Source organism: Chelonia mydas, chromosome 16, assembly GCF_015237465.2.
Source record: "Chelonia mydas isolate rCheMyd1 chromosome 16, rCheMyd1.pri.v2, whole genome shotgun sequence".
NCBI lineage: Eukaryota > Metazoa > Chordata > Testudines > Cheloniidae > Chelonia > Chelonia mydas.
In genome coordinates, this window is record NC_057857.1 from 5,797,287 (window position 1) to 5,822,967 (window position 25,681).

The following is a 25,681-nucleotide window of genomic DNA, read 5'->3' on the forward strand; positions in this document are numbered from 1 at the left end:
AACGGGAACCGTCAAGATGGAAAGGGGGAGGATCTGTATAAAGTCCACTGATTCCTCTGAGCCACGTACCTGATAGTCCCACGCCTCGGCATCTAGGCCGATGCCACAGCCAGTCGGGTCAGAACATTTTCTGTACTGTTCGTATATGTCATAACACGGCACCATCCCAGTCGAGTTGTAGAACACTCCTGCCAAGCAGAAAGACAGAGTTAAGCGGGGCTGTCAACAGCTCAGTGGCTGCGCTACCCAGAGCAACCCCAAAGAACTCAAGCTGGGAGACCAACCAGAGAAGACATAAGGAGCTCAGGGGGTGTGGACAGGGTAATAGATCTAGAAGGCTGTGTGCCATTCTGAGCTAGGCTGTAGTAAAGATCACAGCTCTCCATCTGCCTAGTCGTTAGATCAGCAAAATCATCACCATCTCTTTGCTGGCTGTGGGAGAGCCTTCTGCTCTGCAACACCCAGCATCTGGAACAGACCCCCTAGGTCTTTTTGCCTCGTTGGCTCTCCCATCTCATTCCAAATCTGGTCTCTGCCCTGCGTGAGTCTCAGACTAACGCACTTCAGCTGTAGTAGAGTCTCACACAAACTATCCTGAACTGAATTCTCAAACTGCACAAGGCTAGTGGCTGTCCACCCCCCAGGGTGAATGTACTGCAGCTTCAAGACAGCAACTTAAGCAAACTGGCCAATGCCAGCCCTGCAAAGAAAGAATTTTGTTTGATCACGGATGGAAAAAGGGAGGGTGACGTGCCCAGACTTGCCCAGATGAAAACAAGTACCTGGCCAATACAAGCCAATCAGGCGTAGCATGGGAGCTGGAGGAGACTGGGCGCCTTTGTGTGGATGAATAATTAGCAGATAGAGAAGAGAAGGAAGGACTGTTTGCTGCCTGCCACTCAAATGACCTGCTCACAGAGTAGCCCAAAAGGAACACGCTACAGACAAACGCCAGTGATAGTACTGCTAGCCGTGGCTCGGTCTCCTCTGCCGCCTGTTAGACTGGATTCTGGAGAGTCCGACAGACACAGCTCCCCAAGGAGTCGGACTGAAGGCTCCACTGAAAACCCCTACATGGGGGGCAGGAGTCACTCCCTATAGACACCTGCAGAGAATTCCTCGCCCCTCCTGCTCACAAGACAGCTTTCAGAGGGATGTCACTCAGCACGCAGAGCCTCTCTCTCACATCGGACACGTACCTGGCTAAACTCCTGGCCGGAGCATGCAGCCTCCGCTCACAGAACGCGCTGTGTGATGTAACGCTGGAGGCAGGTGGGGTTCGCTTTCCAGCGCACAAGATCATTTTGGCTTCAGCGAGCAATTATTGCAAGATCCTGTTTGTTGGAAACGCGACACATGCCAGGAGCCCCGAAGCGAACGTGCAGCTGAAAGCCATCAGCGCTGGGGGGCTGAGGAATGTTCTTAACTTCATTTACTCCAATAAACTGGACCTCTCCCTACAGAACGTCGAAGAGACGTTCAAGGCGGCAGAAACCTTGCTCGTCCGGGAAGTGATCAAGCTGTGCTTTCAGTTTCTGGAGGACGGCCTGAATCACAAGAACTGCCTGGACACACTCAACATCGCTCGGAGGCTTGGGCCAGAAGAGTTGAGACAGAAAGCCATGAACTACGTAGGGCAGCACTACAAACAGATACTGACTGAGCCTCAGTGCATGAAGGAGCTGGACAGAGAGACCCTGTGTCAAATCTTAGACAAGACAGACATGGCTGGGTGCACTGAGCTGGAGCTATTCAACGCGGCCGTAAGCTGGCTGCTGCATGACAGCATGAGGCTGAAAGAAGCGGCAGATATTTTAAAGCGAATCCGGTTTCCTCTCATTCCTCTGCGGGATCTGCAGAGATATGTGCAGGAAACCCCCATTATGAGGACAGACTCGGAGTGCCATAGGTACCTCCAGGAGGCTCTAATCTACCACTCCCAGCTGTATGCTCAGCCAGCCCTGCAGACCCAACACACAAGCATCCGCTCCAGCTCCTCTATGCTGCTCGTTCTTGGTGGCAGAACCACGGACAACAGAATCTGCAGAGACATGTGGGTTGTGGATGAGAGCTGCAGTGCATGGAGAAAGATAGGTGAACTCGCTACACCTGTCTACAACCACTGTGTAGCTGTGATCAATAACTTCCTCTTTGTCATCGGCGGTCAATCCAGATTTGATCCTGCAGGGAAACAGCCTTCAAACGAGGTACGGTGCTTAAGGAGCTTTAGGTTAGAGGGAATCAAGTGGTCGAAGGGAATACTGGGACTGGAGTTCTGTACATACAAAGGCTCAGGTGAGGTAAGGCCAATTTCCCCACTAGGTACCTACAGTCAACGTTCAGAGGCGCTGAGTTTCACAACTCCCACTGAAGTCAGTGGGTGTTGCAGGTGTCCTGCGTAACTGGAAAAAAAATCAGACCCTTTATTTAGCTGCCTAATGTTCATCGGAAAGCGCTGGCTTTGAACACGGCAGAGACAAATGGCCCTGTAGAGAGATTTTCATTTAAAAGAGCTGCCTGGCACGAGAATGTCTCCCTCCAGTTCACAGCACTGCTCAGGATGGCTGTAGAGTAATGACCGTGTTGAATCACTCATCACTCTCCTGGAGAGGTACAAGAGGAGTAGTGTTTGAGATCGGAACGGAGTCATCTCCTCCAGGCTGGCCAGGGCAGGACTGCTCCTACATGCTATTTCCTAGTGCTCTGCCCGGTTTTAAAATCCCTCTGGCGACGGGGCTCCCACCATGTCCTTTGGGAGACAAGTTAGCCCAGTCAAACTCTCCATCTCTGTTTAGCATATTCCACTTCCGTGGATCGCATCAGAAACCCTTGTACGCCAGCCCCAAACCAGGCCAACCTCAAATACCTGAAGTAGTAGAACACCGGCCCACATCCATCAATCCTCATGGCCTTTGACCTCGGCTGCCAGACCCAGTGCCACTGAAACGGGATCGTATTCAGACCCTCCCCCCGCCACAAGAATTGTTCTAGCAATGGCAAGAGTTACAGTTTGACTCTCCTTTAAAAACAAAAAAACCTGTTTCTCTTGCCCATGTAGGGCAAAATACCCTTCCCCCCGCCACGTGCCCCAGCTCCAATGTCTTCTCCCTGCCTAGGGAGTAAGACACCATTGTTTGGGGGGGTTAGCTAGAGAGTGTTAGCCCAGGTGAGCGCCCCACTTGCTAACTGTCACTTTGTGCTTAGAGCCCAAACTGGTTGCCCCCCCGGGTCTCTGGCAAACGCTGTCCCCCAAGCAGAGTTAACAGGAAGGGGTTAGGGAGGCTGCAGGAAGCAGCAGAGCGCTACCAGCACTGAGCCAGCGTCCCAGCGGCTCTTCTGGTCTAGTCCCTTCAACACCACCCAAAAGGGTCAGCTCTGCCCAGGAGATGGGAAGCCTCAGACCAGGCTGGGACGCAGCGCTGGTCAGTTGGTGGCAAGAGGACAGAGGGTGATAACAACTCTCTGCTGAAGCCACAGCCCTGCTAACAACCAGATGCGAATTAACATGCCAGCCTGGCTGCTGTATAACTTTACCCAAGATCAAGCCAAGTTCTGTCCAGTAAGGCGGATAACACGGGTTTCCAGCTGGAAGCCTTGTTCTGACGGCCCTCGCTGTGATAGTTTCCCCAGGGGTCAGGTGGGATTCCCTAGACAGCTCATCTCTGCCATGCTACAGCACAGAGCCTTGTACCAGGTTCCTATCACTTGCCCTGTTTAAATGAATGGCTCAAGAAACACACGTGGCTTTCGCTGTGGCCTGAGATGTAACTTTGTGGAGGGGGCGTTGCACAGATCTTAGCAAAGCTTTATAGCATTTCGTCCCTATGCGCAGACAAAGCCGTGCAGGTGTGTTTAGACGTGGGGCACACGAGTGCCATTTAAAGGAACCATTCAGGCTGGAATGTGTTAGCCCTCGCAGCTGAAAGGGGGCTGCCCTGGAAGCTCGGGGTGTGACTGCAGCACATGTAGACGTTCTGTGCTCCTTCTAATCTAGCCAGCTTGCGTATGGGAGCCGTGAAGCTGTGGCAACACAGGCTTAGGCATGGGGCAGCTCCCCCCGTAATTAGCCAGGGCTCTAGGCAGTCTTGTACAACCCCCACTAAAGCCCATGAAGCTGCAGCTTCACTGCTCTGGTACCCAGGCTAGGCCGATTAAAGCTAGATCAGGTACGTCTACACAATTGCAGACACACCCCGTGACTGCAGGGCATAATAGTTCTTAAAGCCATGCCTGTTGGAGGATCTCCCACTGCCTTGCTCAGTGACCACTATTCCCTCTACTGTGATCCTAGGTGTTCCGCTTTGATCCCCGCGACACGTCGTGGCTCCAGGTCTCCAGCATGCTGGAGAGGCGAACACGCTTCCACGCGGATGTGCTGTCCGATCGCATCCTGGCTGTGGGTGGCGGGACACTGCTGGGGAAGCTCACCAACACCATGGAAACATACCAGCCTGCAGAGAACAAGTGGGAGCCCGCTGCTCCCTTCCCAGTGCCAGTGGCCGATCACGCAGGCACCACCCACAAGGGAATCCTCTACATTTCAGGTAACACTGCTCTTGGAACTCATGTAGCTACTTTGCTTTTACCGGTAGCCTTAGAGGTCAGGTAAGACTGGATCAGGACAGTGCTTGGATGGGCGATTGACCAGGGAAATCCGTAGTGATGTAGGGGGTACTGCTGGTGAATCAGTAAGTGGTGCTCCTCCTCCCGAACCAATGCCCGCCCTTTCATCAGAGGGCATCGTCTTGCAGAGAAGACTTACAATAGGATCTTGGCCGGCTGCAGTCAAACATCCCATTGCACGTTTTGTCAGAACAGGAATTTTGACCGTGGTGTCTTGGCCAAATTCCAGCTGCTTTCCTTTAAGAAAGCAAGCTAGGGAGAGATTTCCAAAGAACTGCCGCATGTTTAGACATATGTGACATGCATTTGAATGGAAGATGTGGGACTAAATCCCCTGCACTGTTCTGGAATGCTCATCCTAGGGAGTGAGGCACAAAAAGTAATTGACGTGTAAGCTCTGCAGGGCAAGGGCTAGCTGACGTTTCTGTACAGCGCCTAGCACAACGAGGCCCCAAGCCTTATGGGGACCATTGGCACTACTGCAATATAATTTACTAATCGCATATCGCATGCTCCATGCACTTGGTAAAAGAACGTTACCAAGGTTGCAAAGTCAAACACTCAAAAGTTAGAAAATGCCAAAATTAAGGTTGCCTGGGCAACCCTAATTCAGTCCCTTTGTGCGTAAGCACTTTCATTAATTACATGATCACCAAGTATTTCTTCCACAGGACCCCCTGCCCCATTCATCCCCTGCCCCAAAGCATGGGAACACTAGAATTTTTCAAAGAAAAAGCTGCCAGAATTTTTTTAACATGGCAAAACAATGTATTTTCCCTTAGCCTCAATCTTGGAAACAGCGACACTGTTCTGGTTGGAATTTTCCAAACAAGGTTCAGCCCGAAGCAGACACCCGTCATGGAAAATTTCAGTTCAACCACTTAAAGTTTGGCAAAGTTATAAGGAACTGAAAACAGAGTCTTATAAATGGGAAGTGTTGGGCACCCACAATAATAGGCAGTGCTACCAGCCCCGCCTATGACAACTACCTAATGCAATGTATTAAACACATCTGGAAATACACAAAGTAAGGGGTTCCTTCAGCAATCGTTCACTTGGACATGTAGTATAATGTACAGTCATCGCTAGTCCTGTCTCATGTCAAAAGAAAGCACATCATCAATACAATGACACTTGTGTTATTGCTTGTGTGCTAGAAGATGATTTGACATTGAAGTAAGAACCTTTGGTTTTTGACTTCCATAGATTTTAAGGCTAGAAATGATCATTAGGATCGAGTCGGACCTCTTTGGTTTGATTTTAACTGTGCAACCTGAATGTTGCATTTAATATGGCATTATACTGTGGTATTTTAGGAAAAGGACACTGAAGCGTAAGACTCTGAGATCAGTTCTATTTTAGCATCCAAATAAGCATAGAAGCCCGTCTGAAATGACATCTTAACAAGCCCTGGATCCAGTGTGACATTCTTGTATCAGCCAGAGTGACCATCCGACATAGGTCGGAAGGATGGCCCAGTGGTTCGGGCACTAGCCTTGGGCTTGGGAGACTGGGATTCAATTCTTTGCTCCACCACAGACTTCCTGCATGGCCTTGGGCAAGTCATTTAGCCTCTCTGTCGGTTTCCCATCTGTACAATGAAGATAAAGATGCTCCCCTACCTCCCAGGATGTCATGAGAACGAATGAATTAAAAACACTGAAGTGCTGACATATCATAGTAATGTCTCATTGAAGTTAGATAGGAACACAGGACTGGAAGGGGCCTCCTGGGTCACTGAGTCTAGTCCCCTGCTATCATAGGCAGCTTCATTACATGATCCCATTCATAGTACTAGCCCAGGGGGTCTTATCCACAGCTCTGTCCAATCATAGTGAACAATTACACATGCAATGCTAATATGAGAACTTAAAACGTGCTGTATCCAAGCAGACAGCGTGGGGGTGAAGCATGTTTACACACAACCTGGAAAACCCGGAGGTAAGTGTTGCGTCAGCCACATTTGACCTCCTGTCCTCCCTTTTCTTTGTCTCAAAGACTCTGACTTGGTCTGCATTCTTCAGTTCAGCGAGCATGAAGGGGTGCGCCCTGTCAAATGGTAGCCTCCTGCCTCAAAGAGAGGAAACTGGACTCCTGCAGCCTTGAGAGACCCACGTGATGAGTATCTTAGAGCCAGGGAATGGTTAGAAAACAGGAACTGGCTCAGATTCAAGAATCAGGCAAAACTTGAAAACTGAAAGAAGTTTGCACAGATTTCCTTTTAAATAGTCACTTTTGTGCATCTCTGCACATCCTGGTGCCTGGTGGAAGCAGATCCCCCAAGAGAGGCTGTTCCTGCTTCCTGGTTGGGTTGGAAATTACCTCACGTGCCACCATAAAATCTTGTGGGGAGAAAACCTGTTTGCAGGAGACACTTTTCACATCCAAGAGGTTTGATTTTAAAACCTCCAGACTTCTGGATGCTCATCTGACACACACCACTTGTAACAACGTCCTGCCCTTCCTGGTGAGTAGGAGAGACAGCTGGGTCTTCAGGGTACAGCACCTTGGAAAGGCTGCATATGGAGCTGGAACGCTCTCCTTTCACCATGACAGGCAGAGATGGCTGGCAAGGCCCCCTAATGCCTGTTTGCAGAGTGCCATGAGCCTCTGATGAAAACAGCTTTAGCAGGGCAGAGGGATTCTAGCCACACTTCTCTCCTCCAGGGGGCTTTTCTGCTGGCAAGACCTTGAGGGACACATACAGCTACCTCCCTCGCCTGCGGCGCTGGATCACTAACCGTGCCATGACCTTTGCTCGGTGCGACCATGGAATGGCTGCGATCAGAGACCGGATCTTCTGTATTGGAGGCAGGACTTTAAGTGCTGTAAGTTGGGATTTGTTCTTATAAACAGCCATATTGGGCCCCAGATGCAGGCTTTCTACCTACAGGTCCTCCTCTACAGCACTGTATTATTCCAGTTTATATGGCTTATATTCCAGTTTGATGACTGTAAACGTCATTAATTTCAATGGATTTCAGTCTTGCGGTGTACTAATGCAGTGGTGAATCAGGCCCATAAGCCTGTAGAAATGCCTAGGTCCATAAAATTGTTTTCATGAGTTGCAGCCCTGTGATAATCAGATCCTAGTTACTACCAATATTGAGAATATTTACAGCATCGATGGAAATGTTTTAAAAGCCAAATCATCATTCCTCTGCAGTTACATCCTAATGCAGGAGTGAAACTGACGAGCCGATTCTCCTCATGCATGCCAAGAGAAATGCAGAAAGCAAGCAGAACAGAGAGGAGGATGGTCCAGGGAGTAGGGAGCTAGCTTAGAGCTTGGGAGGCCTGCATTCAAGTCCCTGCTCTGTCACACTGCCTTGGGCAAGTGACTTAGCCCCTGTCTACGCTACAGCAGCGAGAGCAGCACAGCTAGGGGGCTGCTGGGGCGTAAATGCTTCCTACATCGAAGCAAGGGGTTTGGCCATCGCTGTACGTAATCCATCTCTGAGAAGCAGTACCTATGTTGACGGAAGAATTCTTCCGTCACCTAGCCATGTTAACAGTGGAGGTCAGATTGGCCTAACTACATCACACAGGGAGCAAAGTTTTTACAGCCCTGAGCGATGAAGCTAGCTCAATCTAATATTCAGGTGTAGACTAGGCCTAAGTCTCTCTGTGCCTCAGTTCCCCATCTGCACAATGGGGAGAATAGCACTGCCCTGCCTCCCAGGGATGTTGTGAGGATAAATACATGAATGATTGTGCTGTACTCAGATACTATGGTAATGAGGGCCATAAGAGAGAGAACTATCAAGTAAATCAGGTTTCTAAAAGCTTTTTCAGTTTTACTTATTGCAGGGGGTTAACATAGGTGAGGGTTTTTCTTTTAGAATAGGCTGTCCTGTGGCAGCCTGCCTTTCCAAAGGATTCTCTGAATGTCTCCATACCCTTTAAATGCTGTGGTGGAGACTCCTCCAGGAGGGAATAGAATTCAAAGTGTAACAAGCAACCCTGCTCCAGGCCATGCACCATACTGCAACCACAGCTCCTGTGGTGTCCCCAAGCCCTCTGCCTCCAGCCTCTTGCTCCATAGGCAGAGGCTCAATGCATAAGGATACACATGGTTTATCTTATTACTGACATCAATGATGTCTCAGTGGTGGGGCAGTTTTTCAGGCCTGCCTTTAACTGGATCCCTCTGGTTTTGTGCCTGCAGTTTTGGCCACCTGCATATCCCAGCATGGTGCCCTAATCTGCAGATTCAGACAGGTATTCAGGTATTTAAGTGGGTTAAATCGGTGGGTGCAAACACACCAGGCCTTGGAGCCTTCAATGTAGAGGGTGCATTGATGTAGATGGAGCTGCGGATGACACCTCCTCTCCCCCAAGCTTCATCTTGGCTGCTGTTCATGACACAACCCAACCCAACCCACCGTTCAGGGGCTCCCCCCTGGTGCCTTAAATCGAAAGGGGACAGACCAGAACTTGGGCTGTTTCAGCTCCTAGGTGCACTTGCTTTTCTCTGCATTCCTTCCCCATTTTCCAGAAAGGAACAACCCGTCTTCAGAGCCATTTTCTGATACCACTTCGGTGTTCCAGTTGGGTTTCTTAGGATACCTTCAATTTGACTAAAAGAAAAGGAGGACTAGTGGCACCTTAGACTAACAAATTTATTTGAGCATAAGCTTTTGTGAGCTACAGCTCACTTCATCGGATGCATTCAGTTTTTTTTTTTTTTTTCCCCACTGAATGCATCTGATGAAGTGAGCTGTAGCTCACGAAAGCTTATGCTCAACTAAATTGGTTAGTCTCTAAGGTGCCACTAGTCCTCCTTTTCTTTTTGCGAATACAGACTAACACGACTGCTACAATGAAACCTTTAATTTGACTAGTTTCAGCATGGTAGCTGTGTTAGTCTGTATCAGCAAAAACGAGTACTCTCCTCGTTTTTAATTTGACTGCCACATTTCAACTCCGAAGGAGGCATCCTGAGCCCCCTGGTGGGCAAATAGTTTAAGAACACAATTTGCCTTTAACCATGTCTTAAGACCCAGGCATCACTCATTGGGTGGGGGATCATTAGACTGAAAGAGTCCAGTGTTACAGTACCATCCACCCAAACTGTCATGTGGCAAATCAGTGTTGATCTTTGCAGACAGAGGAATGGATTCAAGTGAACGAGACAGAACATTACTGTCCAATGACTGACCAGTGGACCACGCTAACGCTATCCCCCTTTGACTGCTGCCAGTTCAGTATCGCTGCGCTCCACTCCAGACTCTATATCACAGGAGGTGGATCGCTGCGACGCATGAGTAAAGAAGATGGCGTGTTCATCTATGATCCTGACGGGAGGCTATGGAAGAAAGCTGGCTCCCTGCCTAATGCTTTGGTAGACCACGCCTCCTGCATGATTAAACTGTCCGGTGAGATGGCAGCTGACCAGCAGGAGAGAGGAGTGAAGTGCTCACCCGGTGGCAACAGCAGGAAGAGATCCACTCTCAGCTTGTTCATCACCAACAAACAAGAGCCCCACTCGGCTTTTTAAAGGGAGCAGGAACTGGATCTGTGAAGGAGCTGCTCTGACGGAGCACGTGGCAAATGCTTGTAGCATTTTAACCACTCTCCTCAATTCCTAGCCAAACGCTGCAGCTTGTGATTTAGGAACAGCACATTAGCATGTTGCTGACATGCACTGCTGAGGTGGCAGTGCAGGCAAAATGAAAGAGGAAGTGGAGGCATGTCCTAGCCACAATGCGCTGGGTTGGATACTTCTCTCTCTTTAAAAATAAAGAATATTTTCCCTTCTAAATCTCTAACATATGCAAACCTTATCTGAAATGAATGAAGAGGAAGTTTAGTTATTTTTTTTAAAAATAGAGTATTTCTAAAGAAGTGTTTTACTCTGCAAATTGCACTCAAAGGTTTTAAAATGTCAAAGATCTCCTTACAAGTCTCCTTAGGCAGGTACGTTAGATACCCTTCTCTCTCACCCCCGCAGTGAGAAGCCCAATATAAAACACAGAGATGCACAGATTTTTTAAGGCCAGAAGGGACCTTTAGGATAATCTAGACCCGTGGTTCTCAACCCATGGCCCGCAGGCCACTTGAGGCCCAATCAGCACACAGGTGTGGCCCATGTGACGTCCTTAAGGTCATGTGGGTAGTATGTATCTTGTGTGGATGTGGCTCACATAACACAGAGCTGCATGTGTGGCCCACAATGGTAAATAGGTTGAGAATCACTGATCTAGTCTGACCTCCTGCAGACACAGGTTAGACAACCTCCAGCAGGGACTGCTGAATCGAGCCTGTAACTTTTGGTTGAGCTGGAGTATAGGTAAAATTTTCCAAAGGGCCTAAATGACATAGGCGCCTAAGTCGCACTGAAAGTCCATGGGGCTGAGGCTCCAAAGAGCACAGGGGTATGTCCACAAGATCTGATTGCAGCATATATAGGCATGCCCATTCTAGCTATTATCTAGCTAACATGGGTAACAACAGTAATGAAGACGTGGCAGCCCAGGCTAGCAACCCAAGTACGTACTTGGGGTCCCCAGCAGGCTTGTACTGTGGTTGCTAGCCCATGTCACCACATCTTCCCTACTACTGTTCCCCTTGCTAGCTAGGTTAAAGCTAGCCCTGTGCTAGGTTCACGCCTTCCCTGGCGGTGTAGACATACCCTAAAAGTCACTTTTGAAAAAATGGGCAAGATCCAAGCTAATAGTTATGTCATGTGGGAGCTGAAAGGTTAATTCATTGTCTGTGAAGTGTTAAGGTTCCTGGGCCACTGCAGTGCAAAGTGTTCCATAGCCCCTAAAACAATATGGGATAACTCTGTGTTCGCAAGTGCTTCTGAAGGAGAGTTTCAAATATGACAAAGCTGATAAAACTAACTCACCGATAAGAGCTGCCAGTCCTTTAATATAGTCCTGGTGTGCAAGGATCTGGTCACAGCCAACCTGGATAAGGGACACACACACACTTTGGTCAATTTCCAGATAGATGTTTTAAATGACAAGCAATTAGAAGTTAGTTTGGAGGTCTCAGTTTCACAAAGATTATCCTGGAAGCTTCAAAAAAAAAAAAAAAAAATGGAACGAGGAAAGACTCTCCACTCAAACTTTAAGACCAGAAGGGACCATCGTGATCATCTAGTCTGACCTCCTGCACATCGCAGGCCACAGAACCTCACCCACCCCCTTCAGCAATAAACAGTAACTCAGCCAGACATTAGGGGACTTAAAGATGTCAAGTTATAGAGATGCCACCATTTACTCTAGTTTAAACCAACAAGTGACCCGTGCCCTCACTGCAGAGGAAGGTGAAAACCCCCCAGGGTCTCTGCCAATCTCATCTGGGTGAAAGTTCCTTCCCAACCCAAAATATGGTGATCAGTTAGAGCCTGAGCATGTTGGCAAGACCCCCAGCCAGACACCTGGGAAAGAATTCTCTGAATAACTCAGAGCCCTTCCCATCTAGTGCCCCATCTCCAGCAGTTGGACATATTTGCTACTAGCAGTCACAGATGGACCACATGCCATTGTAGGCAATCTCATCAGACCTTCTCCTCCATCAACGTATTTAGCTCAGTCTCGAACCCAGTTAGGTTTTTTGCCCCACTGCTCCCCTTGGGAGGTTGTTCCAGAACTTTACTTCTCTGATGGTTAGAAACCTTTGTCTAATTTCAAGCCTGAACTTGTTGATGGCCAGTTTATATGTTCTGTGTCTACACTGGCCCTTAATTTAAATAACTCCTTTCCCTCCCTTGGATTTCTCTCTCTGATGTATTTATAGAGAGCAATTATATCTCCTCTCAATCTTCACTTGGTTAGGCTAAAGAAACCAAGCTCCTTGAGTCTCCTTTCGTAAGGAAGGTTTTCCATTCTTCTGATCATCCTCTGAACCTGTTCCGGTTTGAATTCATCCTTCTTAAACATAGGAGACCAGAACTGCACACAGTATTTCACATGAGGTCTCACCAGTGCCTTGTATAATGGCAATAACACTTCCCTATCTCTACTGGAAATACCTTGCCTGATGCATCCTAGGATTGCGTTAACCTTTTTCATGGCTACATCCCACAGGCAGCTAATAGTCATCCTGTGATCAACCAATACACCCAGATCTTTCTCCTCCTCTGTCGCTTCCAACAGATACGTCCCCAGCTGATAGCAAAAATTCTTTTATTCCCTCAGTGCACGACTTTGCACTATTAAATTTCATCCCATTTCTATCTCTCCAGTTTTCAAGGTCCTCTAGATCTTCTTTCCCTCAGGCATTTTAGCTGTTTAGCTGCTTTGTAAGGAGACAATGGAACAGTTTTGTCCTCTAATTATAGAGTGGGTTGGAGGAACTGGCCAGGAAATAAGCAGTTCACTCTGGAGCCACTATACTGAAGGGCTGCAGTAGGTTCTGACAGCAGAAAAAGGTACGGGGGAATCAATGTCAGTTACAGCCCTTTCGTATGCCAGTGGTTAGCAGAGTTTGGATCACAGAAGGTGCTAGGCCAATAGCCTAGAGGAGGAGGCCAAGATTTTCAAGAATGACTATTGATTCTAGGGGCCCAACTTGAGACACCTTCAAAGGAGCTGATGATCAGAGGGCCGACCACTCGGCCTCTGAAAACCAGACTCCTCTAAGGAGTCTCAAATTGGGCCCCCCCAAAATCACTAGTTGCTTGTGAAAAATCTTGGCCTGGGGTTTTATCAGTCGTCGCCCTAAGTCCAACATGGGCCCCAGCAACACATGCTTCTCCACACCTTCCGGCATGGTGCCTCACCTGCCCGAGGAGGACCCCCCTAGTGGAGAGGATGGGGAAAGTCAGCCTTCGTGGCTCATTCATGAGCTCCTTAGCAAAACAGCCAAGTGGAGCAGTTAGGAACTTGGGTGAAGTTCTGTACTGTAGCACCGTGGCCCAAGAGCACTACAAGCCACACGCCAGAAACTGAATGAAGACCATCAATACTATTTGCCCTAGGCCACCTAAAAACCACCAGGACGCTACTGGATTGGGAGGGGGTGACTGGAGAGCTCCGTACCGTGGGTCCAATCCGTTGGGCTATTTAGTGAGATGGTATGGATCAGGCACTGGACTGGACCTTAGGATACCTGCGTTCAGTTCCTGGCTCTGCTACTGGGTGACCTTGGACAAGTTACTTCCCCTCTGTGCCTCAGTTTCCCCATCTGTATAATGGGGATGCTGATACTGACCTCCTTTGTAAACTGCTTGAAGATCTAACGATGAAAAGCGCTAGGTATTCTATTATATTCTTATTCTAGTGTCAACAAAACAGTGTATTATGCTAGAAGGGATATCCGCAAGTCACAGCCTGGCTCTCCAGAGCATGTTTTCCCTGGGCGAATGGAGAGAGGAAGAATTACCACAGGACAAAGGTCAAAAGAATCAGTTGTCAGGAAATGTTCAAAAATATAAACTCTGGGGAACAAATCCTGTTCTTGCTTCCACTGTGCTACCCTATATAGTCTATGACCTGGCAACAAGTGATTCTGGGTTCCTCAAGGTGGTGGGGCTGGGGGCTGACCTGAGACATCTTAAAAGGAGCTTGATTGTTAGGAAGTCCAAGTCACTTGCCCTCTGAGAATCAGAACCCTTTAAAGGTGTCTCGAGTTGGACAATCAAAAAACAGAGGTTCCTAAAGTGATGAGATACTTTTGAAAGTTTAGGTCAATGTGCTTGTATTGTGTGTAATTTGAGTGAAAGCAGTTTGGCTGAGGCTGACCGCAGCCATCCATTTCAGAGCAATCGGTTTCAGATATATTTAGTGGCAGGACAAAAAGAAAAGAACACACAAGATGATATTCATGGTCTCAAGAAGGTGTAAGAGCTCTTCTTGATCCCTCCAGCACCCTGGCACTCACCTTGACTGGGTAAGCAGGGAAGTGACCCATGAAGTCTGTTTTGTAAGGATAGTCCATCATAGCCATCATGATGAAGGCACTTCGAGCAAACTCAAACAGCTGGTAGACATCTTCCTTGCTAGAAACCCTCTTGCAAGTGGACATTTCACTGCTGATTATATCGTAGGCTGCAGAGGGAAAGAAACATGATACATACGCTCCAAAGCGTGTAAACTGATATAGAGCCGTGCCATGTTTCATTAATTCTGCGTGGCTGGCTAGTCAGGAGTAATATGAAGCTATGAAAACAAGAACAGGGTTTGTAATACTACATATTAACTTACACAAGCTTGGGTATTCAGGTGCAAATATCCCCCACTGTGTAATAACCCTGCATTCTTCCGCTGACCTAGCTGCTTCGGGCTGGGGGGCGGAGGGCTGCTGATCCATGCCGCCAGGAGAATCCCTCCTATTAGCATAGGTAGTGTCAACACTGAAGCACTCCAGTAACGTAGCTGTGCCACTGTAGCGTTTTAAGTGTAGACAAGCCGTTACTCCTTTCCACTCCTGGAGCCTAGTCTCTCCCCAGCAGGATACAACTCCCACTGGAAGCTAATGAGGATTACGGATTCCCTGCAGCAGGAGGGTCGGACTCTTTAGTTTGCTCCCAGAGTTGTTTTCACTCCCATTAGCTCTGCAGAGCCAGCGTAGCCCTGGGGGAATGTGGCTTGGTGCTGCCTCTGCTGAGAAGCAGAGGCAGAAAGAGCCCAGCTGTACGGTCAGATCTGGGGTTGAATTTGATAGTTAGTGGGGAAAAGCATCTTTTTCCATTTGGGAGCTGTGAGAGTCACTGAGTGAGAATAAATCTGGGGCCCACAGCGTCACTACAGCTCAGATGCACCTTAAAACGCAAAGATCTGGAGAGGCCTGCTAAAGTCAGGAGAGCTGGCTCTGAAAAGGATCCCTGTTGCAGACACCCTCGGTTAGCTGCAACGAGGCAAGCTGGAGACTGCATCACACAGTGCCCTCTCTGGCTGGGCCACAATTAGCAGCAATGGTTGCATTAGCGGTCCCAGCACATGCCGTCTTTACGTCAGAGGAAAGGAGTTAGAATAGGGACCAAGCAAACAAGAAATGAGGGAGTGAGAAGTAAGAAGGAAGGGTGAGAAAAACAATGTTTGATAAGGTTCCACTAAGAGGCTGCTTGGGATCATCAGACAGTTGCTGACATCACCATCAGCTTGCACACAATGCACCTCATCGGCTTGTGCATCACATGAATATACATAAAACAAAAAACCCTGAGGCCTTGTCTCCATGAGGAAGTTACACCCATCTAACCAAAGGTGTGATTTTAAATTGGTTTGGTTAAACCAGTGCAAACCTCTGTGAGGACATGCTTATTTCAGTTTAAGAGGGTCTCATTTCAATCTAGCTGAAGTCTTTTACTGTAAACCAAAATAAGCCACTCTTAACCCTAAATAAGGGTCTGCACAGGGGTTTGCACTGGTTTAACTAAATCGGCTTAAAAACTGCAACTCTCTCAATCAGAGAGGACCTTGGAGATGGCTCCTGCCTGCTGTTCGGAAGCACTATGCCGTGGGCAGTCAAGCTCATCTTACCTCCACGCAAGTAGAGGTCATTGATTTCCTGGAAGGCTTTGCTCACGGCCTTGACACAAGCAGGGCTATAGCTCTGAAAATCCTAAAATGATGAGAGCGAGAGAGAGATTAGAGCAGCCAAACCAGGAAGTTACACAAACATGGATAGATAACAGCTCTGAGGTCTATATCCAAGGGGAGCAGCCCCTGTCTTCTTGAGCGGCCAGCCATGGCAGAAGGCTCTATGAGCCACCAACAGGGCTAACAGACTGCAAGCCACTTCGGCAAGTCATATGTACACTCTTATAGATGGTGCTGATACAACCTCTGTCCTCTCTTCCAAAGGATCCCCCGCCCATTCCCCCAGGTGCAGTAAGCTGCAATTCCATCTTATCCAAACAGAATGGCAGCCAGTTTGTTTTCTGCCATCTCTCTGCTAGAAAAAGTCAGATATAACTTCTCCTCTCAGTGTTAAGTGACAGGAGGGGACACACTCAGCAGCTAGGGAAAGGGAATGGGTCACGGTCACAGAGCTCTAAGGCCTTGATTCTTATTTACACTAAGGCTACTTGGAAGCATTCTGCCAGTGCAAAGGGGCCTTAAAAGTAAGAGTAAATTATGTTTTGGGAGGCAGCATTGGCTATTGGATAGAGTACTAGATCGGGACTCAGAAAACCTGGCTTCTATTCCTGGCTCTGCCAGTGGTCTGCTGGATAACTTTGGGCAACTCACTTCCCTTCTCTGTGCCTCAGTTTCCCTTTATCATTTGTAAAATGGCAATAATGATACTTAATTTATTTGTAAAGTTCTTTGAGATCTACTGAAGAAGATATAAGAGCTAGGGATTATTGTTACTAACAACACATTTTAAGACCCTTTTATCCTACCAGAATGGTAGGAAGTAGCCACAGATGATGTCTACACTAGGAAAAATGTAAGCAAGAATCAGGGCCCTAGTTTCTATTATCACCTCTCCAGGTCACCTGATAAGCTTGGTACTAAATGACTTGTGCAAGGCTATTGGAAGTGTGCACTTGGGTATACCTGAATTGCACACACAAAAGCCCACAGGTATAAGACAGGCAGTTTGCACATTTAACTCAGCCTTGTGAAAAAAATACACATGCATTTAAAAACACGGCCACCACCTTCGGTGCTACACTCAGCCCATCTTTCAAATGGATCTGACGCGCCCCATCTCCTCCGTGTGTTATGAGGCTTAGTGTTTAGAAAGTGCTTTGGAGAGCCTTCAACAGAAGGCATTTCACTCCAAGTAAACACAGTCTAACTCACGCAAAATGAATGAGAGGAAGAAAACTACTGCGAATGAATCATGAAATGTTTGCCTTTAGGAATATTAACAACACAGGTGCATTCTCTCACCAAGGTCAGCAACTGAACCCTGAATTGCCTTCAGTGCACACACTGCTGCTATGAAGATTCCTTAAAGGTGAAAGGAAGCACTTTAAAAAAAAAAAAAATACACAAAGGGACTGCTTAGGATCTTAACACACAGATAGTCTTAACACTACAGAGACACACATTTTGGGAATCAATGGAAAGGGGTTTTTTTTAAATGTAAAAGACCCAGCAAAAATTCAGTTTCAGGTTTGTGCAATAATTAATGGTATCATTAATACCTAAAGCAGAGCAGGGAGCTACGTGTCTTACACTGCGTTAGGGAAGAATTAACTTCAAACACAGAAGAATTCTCAGAGCTGGGCCAGGCTGGTGATTAAGAAGAAATGGTTTCAAATATTTAGTTTTCAAAAGCATATTTTTAAGGCATAACATCCTGTATTCCCTTAACAATTTAGGATCTTAAATGAGACTTTTTATTTGTTCAACTAAAGAGCATTTCAGTTCATCTTCACACAAGCCATTCCCTTTCCTTAAGATTTTCCACAGATCTCTCTGAGCTCTAAGCCACCAAATCTAAATAAAGTTTTCAGAACAAGAGTGTGCAAACTCAAAAGGCACTATTGTTTAGATTAACAGGCAGTTAATTTAGGGCCAAGATGTGGAAATGTTCATTCACATCAGCCTGTGGAACTCCATGCTGCAGCAGGTCACCAAGTCAGACACAGTGACTATTTCCAAGCAGCGCTGGACAGTTTATCCTCACAAGTATTATCTGTTGCTTTGCAAGCTAAGATTGACAGAATCCAGTTTCCTACCTTGGGACATAAGACAACAGCCTGCAAATTCCCTCCTATCTTTCCAAGAGTATTGGGGAAATAAGCAGGAACATTAAAGGCTCTTTTTAGCTTCCTTTGATGGCAAAGACAGAGGCAGGATACCAGATTGGAAGGAGCAATGACATAGTAAATGTGTCAGGATTTCAGGGAGAGCTTTGCTGCTCAGTGGCCAAGAGGAATGAATTTCCCTCCTCCGCTTCAGAAGCAAATTCATTTTAAGTTGCATCAAAGAGGAGGGAGGAGTTCCACAGGCTGCCCTTGTGAGACTTTATTAATCACAGTCACATGGGACTGGAATTAGGATACAAACAGTGACAGGTGTACCAGGTAGAGCCCTGCGCGGGACTATTTTTTTTAAATCGTGCTCCTGTCCCGCCCTGCAATATCCACTCCCACCCGCTCCTGTGTTGTTTCTTGCATTTTTATCCCACTCCCACCCACAAAAACCTTCGATCCTGCAAATCCTGCAAGAGACAGATTCCCTCATGCTACAAAAAACAAAAAAAGTCAGTTAATATGTGTGTGTGAGAGACACTTGGGACACTATTTTTACCACTAAAAGAATAAAACAAATCTTGCTTGAACCATGTCAAAAATACTTTAACTCCTGTTAGAACAGACATCAAATCTCTTTCTATCCCTCTCTTAAATTTAAGTATTAAAACCTTTATTTTTTTAAAAAAGAAAAACTTGCTTTACATTGCTGAAATTCTATTTATGACAAGCCGATGAGAGATGTAGTTGTTTTCCCACAAATTACCACCGTCTGGTTCTTTTTTGCCCACCCGATCCCACCTACAACAAAATACATTTTACCTGCTCCGGCTATTATGGCAGTGGGTCATGTGGGATCCACAGGATCCCAGTCCTGCTGCAGGGCTCTGGTATCAGGCCCTTTGAGGCCCCCTGCTGGAGGCAGTCCTACCACCCCCTGCCCCCAGGAAAGGAGCAGTAAAGGTGGGTCCTCCAGGCCTGCCTAGAATGGCTGCTTCCCTGTAACCTATCAGAGCTCATCAAGCTCAGATAAAAAGAGCTGCAGGACCCAGAGCAGGTCAGTTCCTGGCTGGGGCCACAAGAGATCAGACAGAGGGACTCTCCAGCCATGGTGGCTTGGGGAGACCCTGCTCAAGCAGGGAACAGACGCAAGCAACCCAAGGACTATAACTCGAAGGCAACAGGTGAACGTGACCAAGTGGGAAGCAGCTCAGGGAATGCAGCAGCAACTATTAAGGGAAGCAGTAGGTTTCTGGTGTTTATAGGGTCCCTGGGTTGTAGGGTGACCATATGTCCCATTTTGGCTGGGACAGTCCCTTTTTTAGGCCCTGTCCTGGCCGTCCTGATTTTTTTGACAAAACCGGGCATTTATCCCGCTTGCTCTTGCCAATTGATCATCAGTTGGCAAGAGCGAACTGGACAAATGCATAGTTTTGCCAAAAAAGTGGAGTGGGACCCCTAGCAGGGTGCGGAGGAATGGATGGGGGCTAGTGGCAACCGATGCACTTTTGGTTACCACCCCCTGGAAGGGGACTGAACTTAAGGAGTGACTTGGCTGGAGAGCTGAGGCAGTGAGAATTGCTGTGGATAAAGTCTCCAGGGAGAAAGCCCTGGGAGCAGTGCTCTACAACAGGGCAGGGAAGGTCTTAAAGCTAGCCCAGAAGGAGCTGAGTAACTGAGCCCAGAGACAGGTCTAAAGACACCAACAAGGGCACAACAACAGTCCTTGTTGGACCTTTGTTACGTTCATGCATATTGACTGTGTGTGACTTGGACAGAGGGCTGAGCCACTGAAGGACCTGCCTCACAAGGGTAACCACCTACTGAAGATGACAGGAAAAGGGAGAGTGCAGGATCGCAGTCAGCCAACAGGAGGCGCTCACGAGAGGTGAGTGCACCCCATCCACAGGAACCTTCACCTGCAGCACTGGCTCATATCCTACCCTGCATGTGACCACCTCTTGCTCAATGGCTTATGTGAACCAAGCTACTGGCCACTGTTGAGTTCTCAGTGTATGAGCATCAGCACTGCTCCTTGTGTGCAGTCTCCTCAGAGAAGCCATCAGTTGGACAGATCTGGAGACTGAACACCTCCTCTGCTCTTGTAGCAGCAAGGTGGGCCTGAGGCAGATGGCCAGGCCAGCTGCTGCTTGTGCTATAGCTGTTCTGTGGATTCACTCAGGATTTCAGCCTTCACAGTCATCAGCCTGGGACTTTTCACTAGCACGATGTTCCATGTTCTCAGATTATCAGCTGGCAAGTCACCCCCAGCCCTAACCTGCAGCCCAGGGGGACCTTATAACATAATTCCAATGACGTTAAAATAGTCCCAAATAATAATTCAAAAGTCTCTTTATCACCCTGCAAGTGTGTAAGCAATAGTCATCTTGTGTTTACAGGGCCTTTCACTCAAATTGATCCCAAAGTGCTTTACAAACTTTTCCAGTGCACTGGGAGTCACTTTGCCCACTACTGAAATGCAGCTACCTCTAGGGTTAAGCAGATGCCATGCAGTATTGCATGCACAGTGAAACAACAGTTTAGGACAGGAAATGAACAGCTATTGTGATTACAAGGGGTATTTAGCCAGGCATATTCAGTTGTGATTACAAGGGGGATTTACCAGGGTGGAATTTGGCCAGAACACTAATATTGGGATAATGTATCTTTAATGACAATGGGGGGGTCAGAGCTCAGTTTTGCTACCCATCCAGGAGATCTCCATCTACACAGCATCCTCTACCCCATGCTGGCCTGCTGGTTCAGTACTGACACAAGGAAGGGCGTGACATCCTGCAGCAGCTGGTTTTCCTTAGAGGTCCCCATTCCAGCTACTCACTCAGCCCAACACTCTGTCACGAGGAGATGGCAGTTTGGAAAGATACTGTCACTTGGAGACAAGCCAGCTTCTGTTCCTTCAATGGAGCTTCCACTTACTGCAGTGACAGCTTGAAAGAACTGGTTGGGGTCTCCAATCCCAGCCACAGCCAACAGAGGAGCACTGGCAGCTAGTGCTCCAGCCACAATGTTAGGATATTTCATTCTCATGTAAGCACTCAACACTCCTCCGTAACTGTGGGGGGGGGGAGGGGGGGAAGAGGGGAGGAGAGAGAGAGAGAAGGGTTACTTCACTCAACACATGTGATTTAAAGCAAACTTGTTCAGTAATTTGGGCCCTGTGGAACCAGCAGTTCTGGCCTCGCCCAATCCAGTGAGCCTGGACTCTAAATGAGAATCTCATCTTACATTTCAAAAAAGCAGCTCTCTGGTCCTCTCCTTTCCAAAAAGCATTAACACAAATCTAAACCCATCACTGAGGTTGAGAGGAGCAAGCAGCTGGTCTCCAATCTGCAGGAGGCAGCTTGGGTGTGAGGGCATCTAAAGATATCACACACACACACTTAAAACGGGTCAATTATGTTTGGGGCGTATCCCCCGCATGTACTTGCTGACCTTTCCCAAATCCTCAGGCAGCTCCGTTCATACCCTGGAGACTGAAGTCCCCTCTTTACCCACAGAACAGCAGCAGCACAAGATTCCCGCATGTGGCCCAGCCTAAGTGCATCATCAAGATCCCCTCCAAAGTCAAGTGGAGAATTCAGTCTCCATAATGCCATCAGTCCTTGGCCTCTCTACTGAGCCTACCAACCACTGTGATAGTTTCCGTACTGCAAACACAACTCACACCAATGATTCCCTTCACACATGCCACTGAAGTGCAACACATTAATAAAATCTTTCCAGTCACCAGCCGCCTGGGCTGAATGTGAACTGGAGACTTACTGGTCAAAAGCTCTTTATCTCATTACCAGTTTCCTGCCTTCCCAGTATAAAATGTTTTATTACAGTTTACAGTAAGCATCCCTGTCTCCTGAAGTTCTTGGGGCGGGGTGGTCCAGCGCTTTTGGTCAGCTCAGGGACAGGCACAGAATCTGGAACTAGTTCATTCACTGACACTGCTTAGAGATTGCCAGTTCATGGTGCCTATTTAAAGTGACTAGAAGCCAGGACTGACTGTGACAAGCTGCCTTTTGGAGTTGCAGCCCTAAATACTTGAGATGAATTACCTATTCCATTAAGGCAGGCATCAACATTGTCTGATTGATCTCCTTATCTTAAGCAGCCTTGTTGGGAAGAGATCAGGAACTGACTGCTCAGCATGGTCTCCTATTTTAGACCTCATGTCCTGGCAGGGGACTGAAGGCTGCTGGGTTGAAACTTTATGGCCCTCATCCAGACAGCACACATTTTAAACAGAGAGCAAATATCACGAATCAGTGCTAGGAAACAAACTGAAGCAACTAGGGGAAGGAGTAGCATTCCAGAGTTATATCCTACCACATGCAAGTACCCATCATGCTTCAGTGCAAAGAAAATTGAAGTGAGAGAACAAGGAATCCTGGGAAAGCGTGGATTTCTACTGGAAGGCGAAGCCTATAAGGACAGCACCATACCAGTTACGGAACAATGTAGAGAAGGAAGATAAGTACCTGGAGAGACCTGAGAGCATTTACCTGCCTCCGAAGGCAATGACTGGGCAGTCCCTGGCACCATACTGCTTTTTAAGCTCTGTAATGAGCACCGCATAGTCAGCAAGGGCTTGTTCCACAGCGAGCAGGCCGATATTTTCCCGCTGCATTGACAGTTTCCCAAATGGAAGAGATGTCCCATAATACCTCTGAAAGAAAACGAGGCATAAAGAGGTGTTGGACCCGCCGCATCATATCTCCTCTCCTCCTAGGTCATCATGTTCAAGCCTGCCTGGGTCAGCAGAAGCTGAAAGTCAATGCCATCCTACAGCTGTTTGGTGGCCAATTTAAAATTCCCCGGTGGTCTGTTCTCTTCGTAACAGACAGGCAGTCACATGACAACCTAAAACAGCAGGTATTAGCTGGCCCCCTTGTTGGCCATCTTAGCAGAGAGGCCAACAACTCAAAACACCAAGGGTTGAATGACTGATGAAGATTGAACCCTCACCTCATTCATAGACCTTTGACTTCACACAGCTCCCCAGACTACAGAGAGCTTACGTGGGTGGTAAATCAGGGCAGAATGTGACTCAACAGTCCTCAAGTTCGGCACAATAATGCAGACCCCCACCACACACCCTTCTCCAGCTGTGAATTTATTGATGTTTAGAGCTAGAGAAAATCGATTATAAAAGCACCATTCTAAAGCACAATACAGCCTAGGTTTTGCGGAGTGAACTATTATTTATACTGCACCGCTGATGGGCATAATAAATAAGTTAGAGTACGTGGCTCAGTAGGGGAGAGTCACTACTATGTCTAGACTGTCCCTGGGAGGTGCACAGCAATTTCAGAGTAAGGGATTTGCACCTAATTATCCGGGGACTGTAGGGGGTTGCTGCTGGCAATACCTGATGGAGATAAAAATATGGGGAAAAAAGTTAATAAAATACTCACATGCTCAGCAAAAATTACTAGCGCATTCTGCTGTTCCGCCAGCTCAAGGATGAAGCCAGAATTCTGAGCAAATTCCCAAATGTCTCCTTCATTCCCAGTATAAAAGAAGATGGGTCCAACTCCCTTCTTCCAGAATTTAGCTATAAAAGACAGTCATTAGAAGCACACTGGAGAAAACAAAAGGTGCCTGGTAAAGCATTATAGGATTGTCCCTCAGCGAAGTTAATGGGGAGTTTTGTTTGAGTGAGGACTGTATAATAGGGCTGAATTGTTCTTTGAAAGGAGACTAACTCATGATGATATGACACACTGAGAAATACAGACATGCTTCTTGTGTTATATGAAGGAGTAAATAACATTTCCTCATTCACTTTCTCTACACCATTCATGATTTTATATTCCTCGATGGTATCTCCCCTTAGTAGTCTCTTTTGCAAGCTGAAAAGTCAAAATCTTTTAAATCTCTTCTAATACGGATGCTGTTCTATATCCTTCAGTATTTTTGTTGCCTTTCTCTGTACCTTTTCCAATTCAAGTATACCCTTTTTGAGATGGGGAGACCAGAACTGCATGCAGTATTCCAGGTGTGGGCGTTACATGGACGTATATAGTCTTATTATCTATCCCTCTCCTAATGGTTCCTAACATTTTGTTATTTTTTTTGACTGCTGCTGCATTTGAGCACGTTTTCAGAGAACTATCCACAACGACGTCAAGATCTCTTTCTTGAGTGGTAACAAATCATTTAGATCCCATCATTTTGTATGGATGGTTGGGGTTATGTTTTCTAATGTGCACTGCTTTGCGTTTATCAACACTGAATTTCATCTACCATTTTGTTGACCAGTCACCCAGTTTTGTGAGATCCCTGGGTAACTCTTCACAGTCTGCTTTGGACTTAACCATTTTAAGTAATTTTGTATCATCTGCAAATTTTGCAACCTCACTGTTCGCTCCCTTTTTCCAGATCATTTATGAATATGTTGAACAGCACTGGTCCTGGTACAGATCCCTGGGAGACACCACTATTTATAATAGTGAGGTTTGTATTTATAAACCAGATAACAATAAAGTATTTATAAATCGGTTGTGAAATCACTGACTCAGGTATGGGATACTGGTCCATTTGCAAAGGGGTATCTTCTGTTTCCATGACATACGTGGGTAATCAGCAGGGAAACAGAGAAGAGATAAATTACCACAAAGTGGAACTATAATCAAATATGCCATACTGGAAAGATCACTAAAAGTGACTAGCAATTCTCAGAAGAACCAGCATGATTTGGTCTCATAGCCAACCTAAGTGTGGGGTTTTTTTTAAATGTTTATTTTTAAACTGAAACTTTGGACAACTCCCAGCTAATCTCATGAGAGTCAGCTGATTTACTTGTGAAATAAGTTCTGGCAGCCAGTTGTCATTAGTTGTTTCAAATCCTTACTATCACAAAAGGCCCACAATGCACAAAAGGAAAGTGTGTGGGTGGGAATGGGGGAAGACACCCAGAACCACTCCCCCCCTCCCCCCAATATTTTGCAACTAACAGAACCGCAATGCTGATGTTTCATTTGTTTTACAAATATGATTTAGTTCCAGTTTACAGGGTTTGGCCTGACACGATACTAGGATCAAATAAGTGTAACAATTAATTTAAAATAAGTGTTTCATTCGGTGATTTAAACAACCAACCATGCAACAAACTAGATGAGTCCAAGGGAGCGTAGGATACAAAAGTGTTGCAGCAGGCATTTCATGGGGGAGACGAGGGAAGCAGAAACTATGGGTGGTCTCAACCTCCCTCTCCCCCCAACAGTAAGATTATAAATGGGAGCTGTTGACTGTTTGATCATAGCTTCCCCTCTCCCCCAAAAAAACCAACCAACCAAAAAAAAACCAAAACCCCAAACACCTGGATCTCCACACACCTTCAAATTCCTCCTAACAGGCCTTCATTCTTTCTCCTATAAAGAGATCTTTTCCCCCTACAAAACTTGTTTTGCATTAAAATTCAAAGCAGTGTTTTCTATG

General features: G+C 47.0%; 2 protein-coding genes across 4 annotated transcripts in view; one reads left to right on the forward strand and one right to left on the reverse strand.

Moving 5' to 3' along the window:
• Positions 1–25,681, reverse strand: part of DPP7 (dipeptidyl peptidase 7) — a 31,643-nt gene that overhangs the window by 3,856 nt on the left and 2,106 nt on the right. Inside the window, exons 3-9 of the mRNA XM_037880004.2 lie at positions 23,656–23,795; positions 22,744–22,907; positions 21,167–21,302; positions 16,059–16,140; positions 14,458–14,624; positions 11,477–11,537; positions 70–188 (exon numbers count right to left, since the gene is read on the reverse strand). Coding sequence (XP_037735932.2) covers positions 70–188; positions 11,477–11,537; positions 14,458–14,624; positions 16,059–16,140; positions 21,167–21,302; positions 22,744–22,907; positions 23,656–23,795 — 869 coding nt within the window. The remainder of the gene's footprint in view (positions 1–69; positions 189–11,476; positions 11,538–14,457; positions 14,625–16,058; positions 16,141–21,166; positions 21,303–22,743; positions 22,908–23,655; positions 23,796–25,681) is intronic.
• On the forward strand, positions 185–24,648 carry LOC102943949 (kelch-like protein 13). 3 transcript variants are annotated; one of them, XM_007066056.4, is made up of 4 exons: positions 185–2,207; positions 4,292–4,544; positions 7,291–7,451; positions 9,731–10,387. In XM_007066056.4, exons 1-4 carry the CDS (start codon positions 1,155–1,157, stop codon positions 10,121–10,123), a joined length of 1,860 nt encoding a protein of 619 aa, XP_007066118.2. In that variant the 5' UTR covers positions 185–1,154; the 3' UTR covers positions 10,124–10,387. The 3 variants fall into 3 exon arrangements, with proteins under 3 accessions (XP_007066118.2, XP_043386291.1, XP_043386290.1); XM_043530356.1 differs by lacking the exons at positions 7,291–7,451; positions 9,731–10,387 and adding an exon at positions 24,623–24,648; XM_043530355.1 differs by lacking the exons at positions 7,291–7,451; positions 9,731–10,387 and adding an exon at positions 6,622–6,732 and having other exon boundaries at positions 1,155–2,207.

Coding starts and splice junctions, on each gene's coding strand:
- LOC102943949 (XM_007066056.4), top strand. CDS start 1,155: ATGTCACTCAGCACGCAGAGCCTCTCTCTCACATCGGACACGTACCTG. Junction 4,545..7,290: donor GGGAATCCTCTACATTTCAG/GTAACACTGCTC, acceptor TCTCTCCTCCAG/GGGGCTTTTCTGCTGGCAAG. Junction 7,452..9,730: donor GAGGCAGGACTTTAAGTGCT/GTAAGTTGGGAT, acceptor TGATCTTTGCAG/ACAGAGGAATGGATTCAAGT.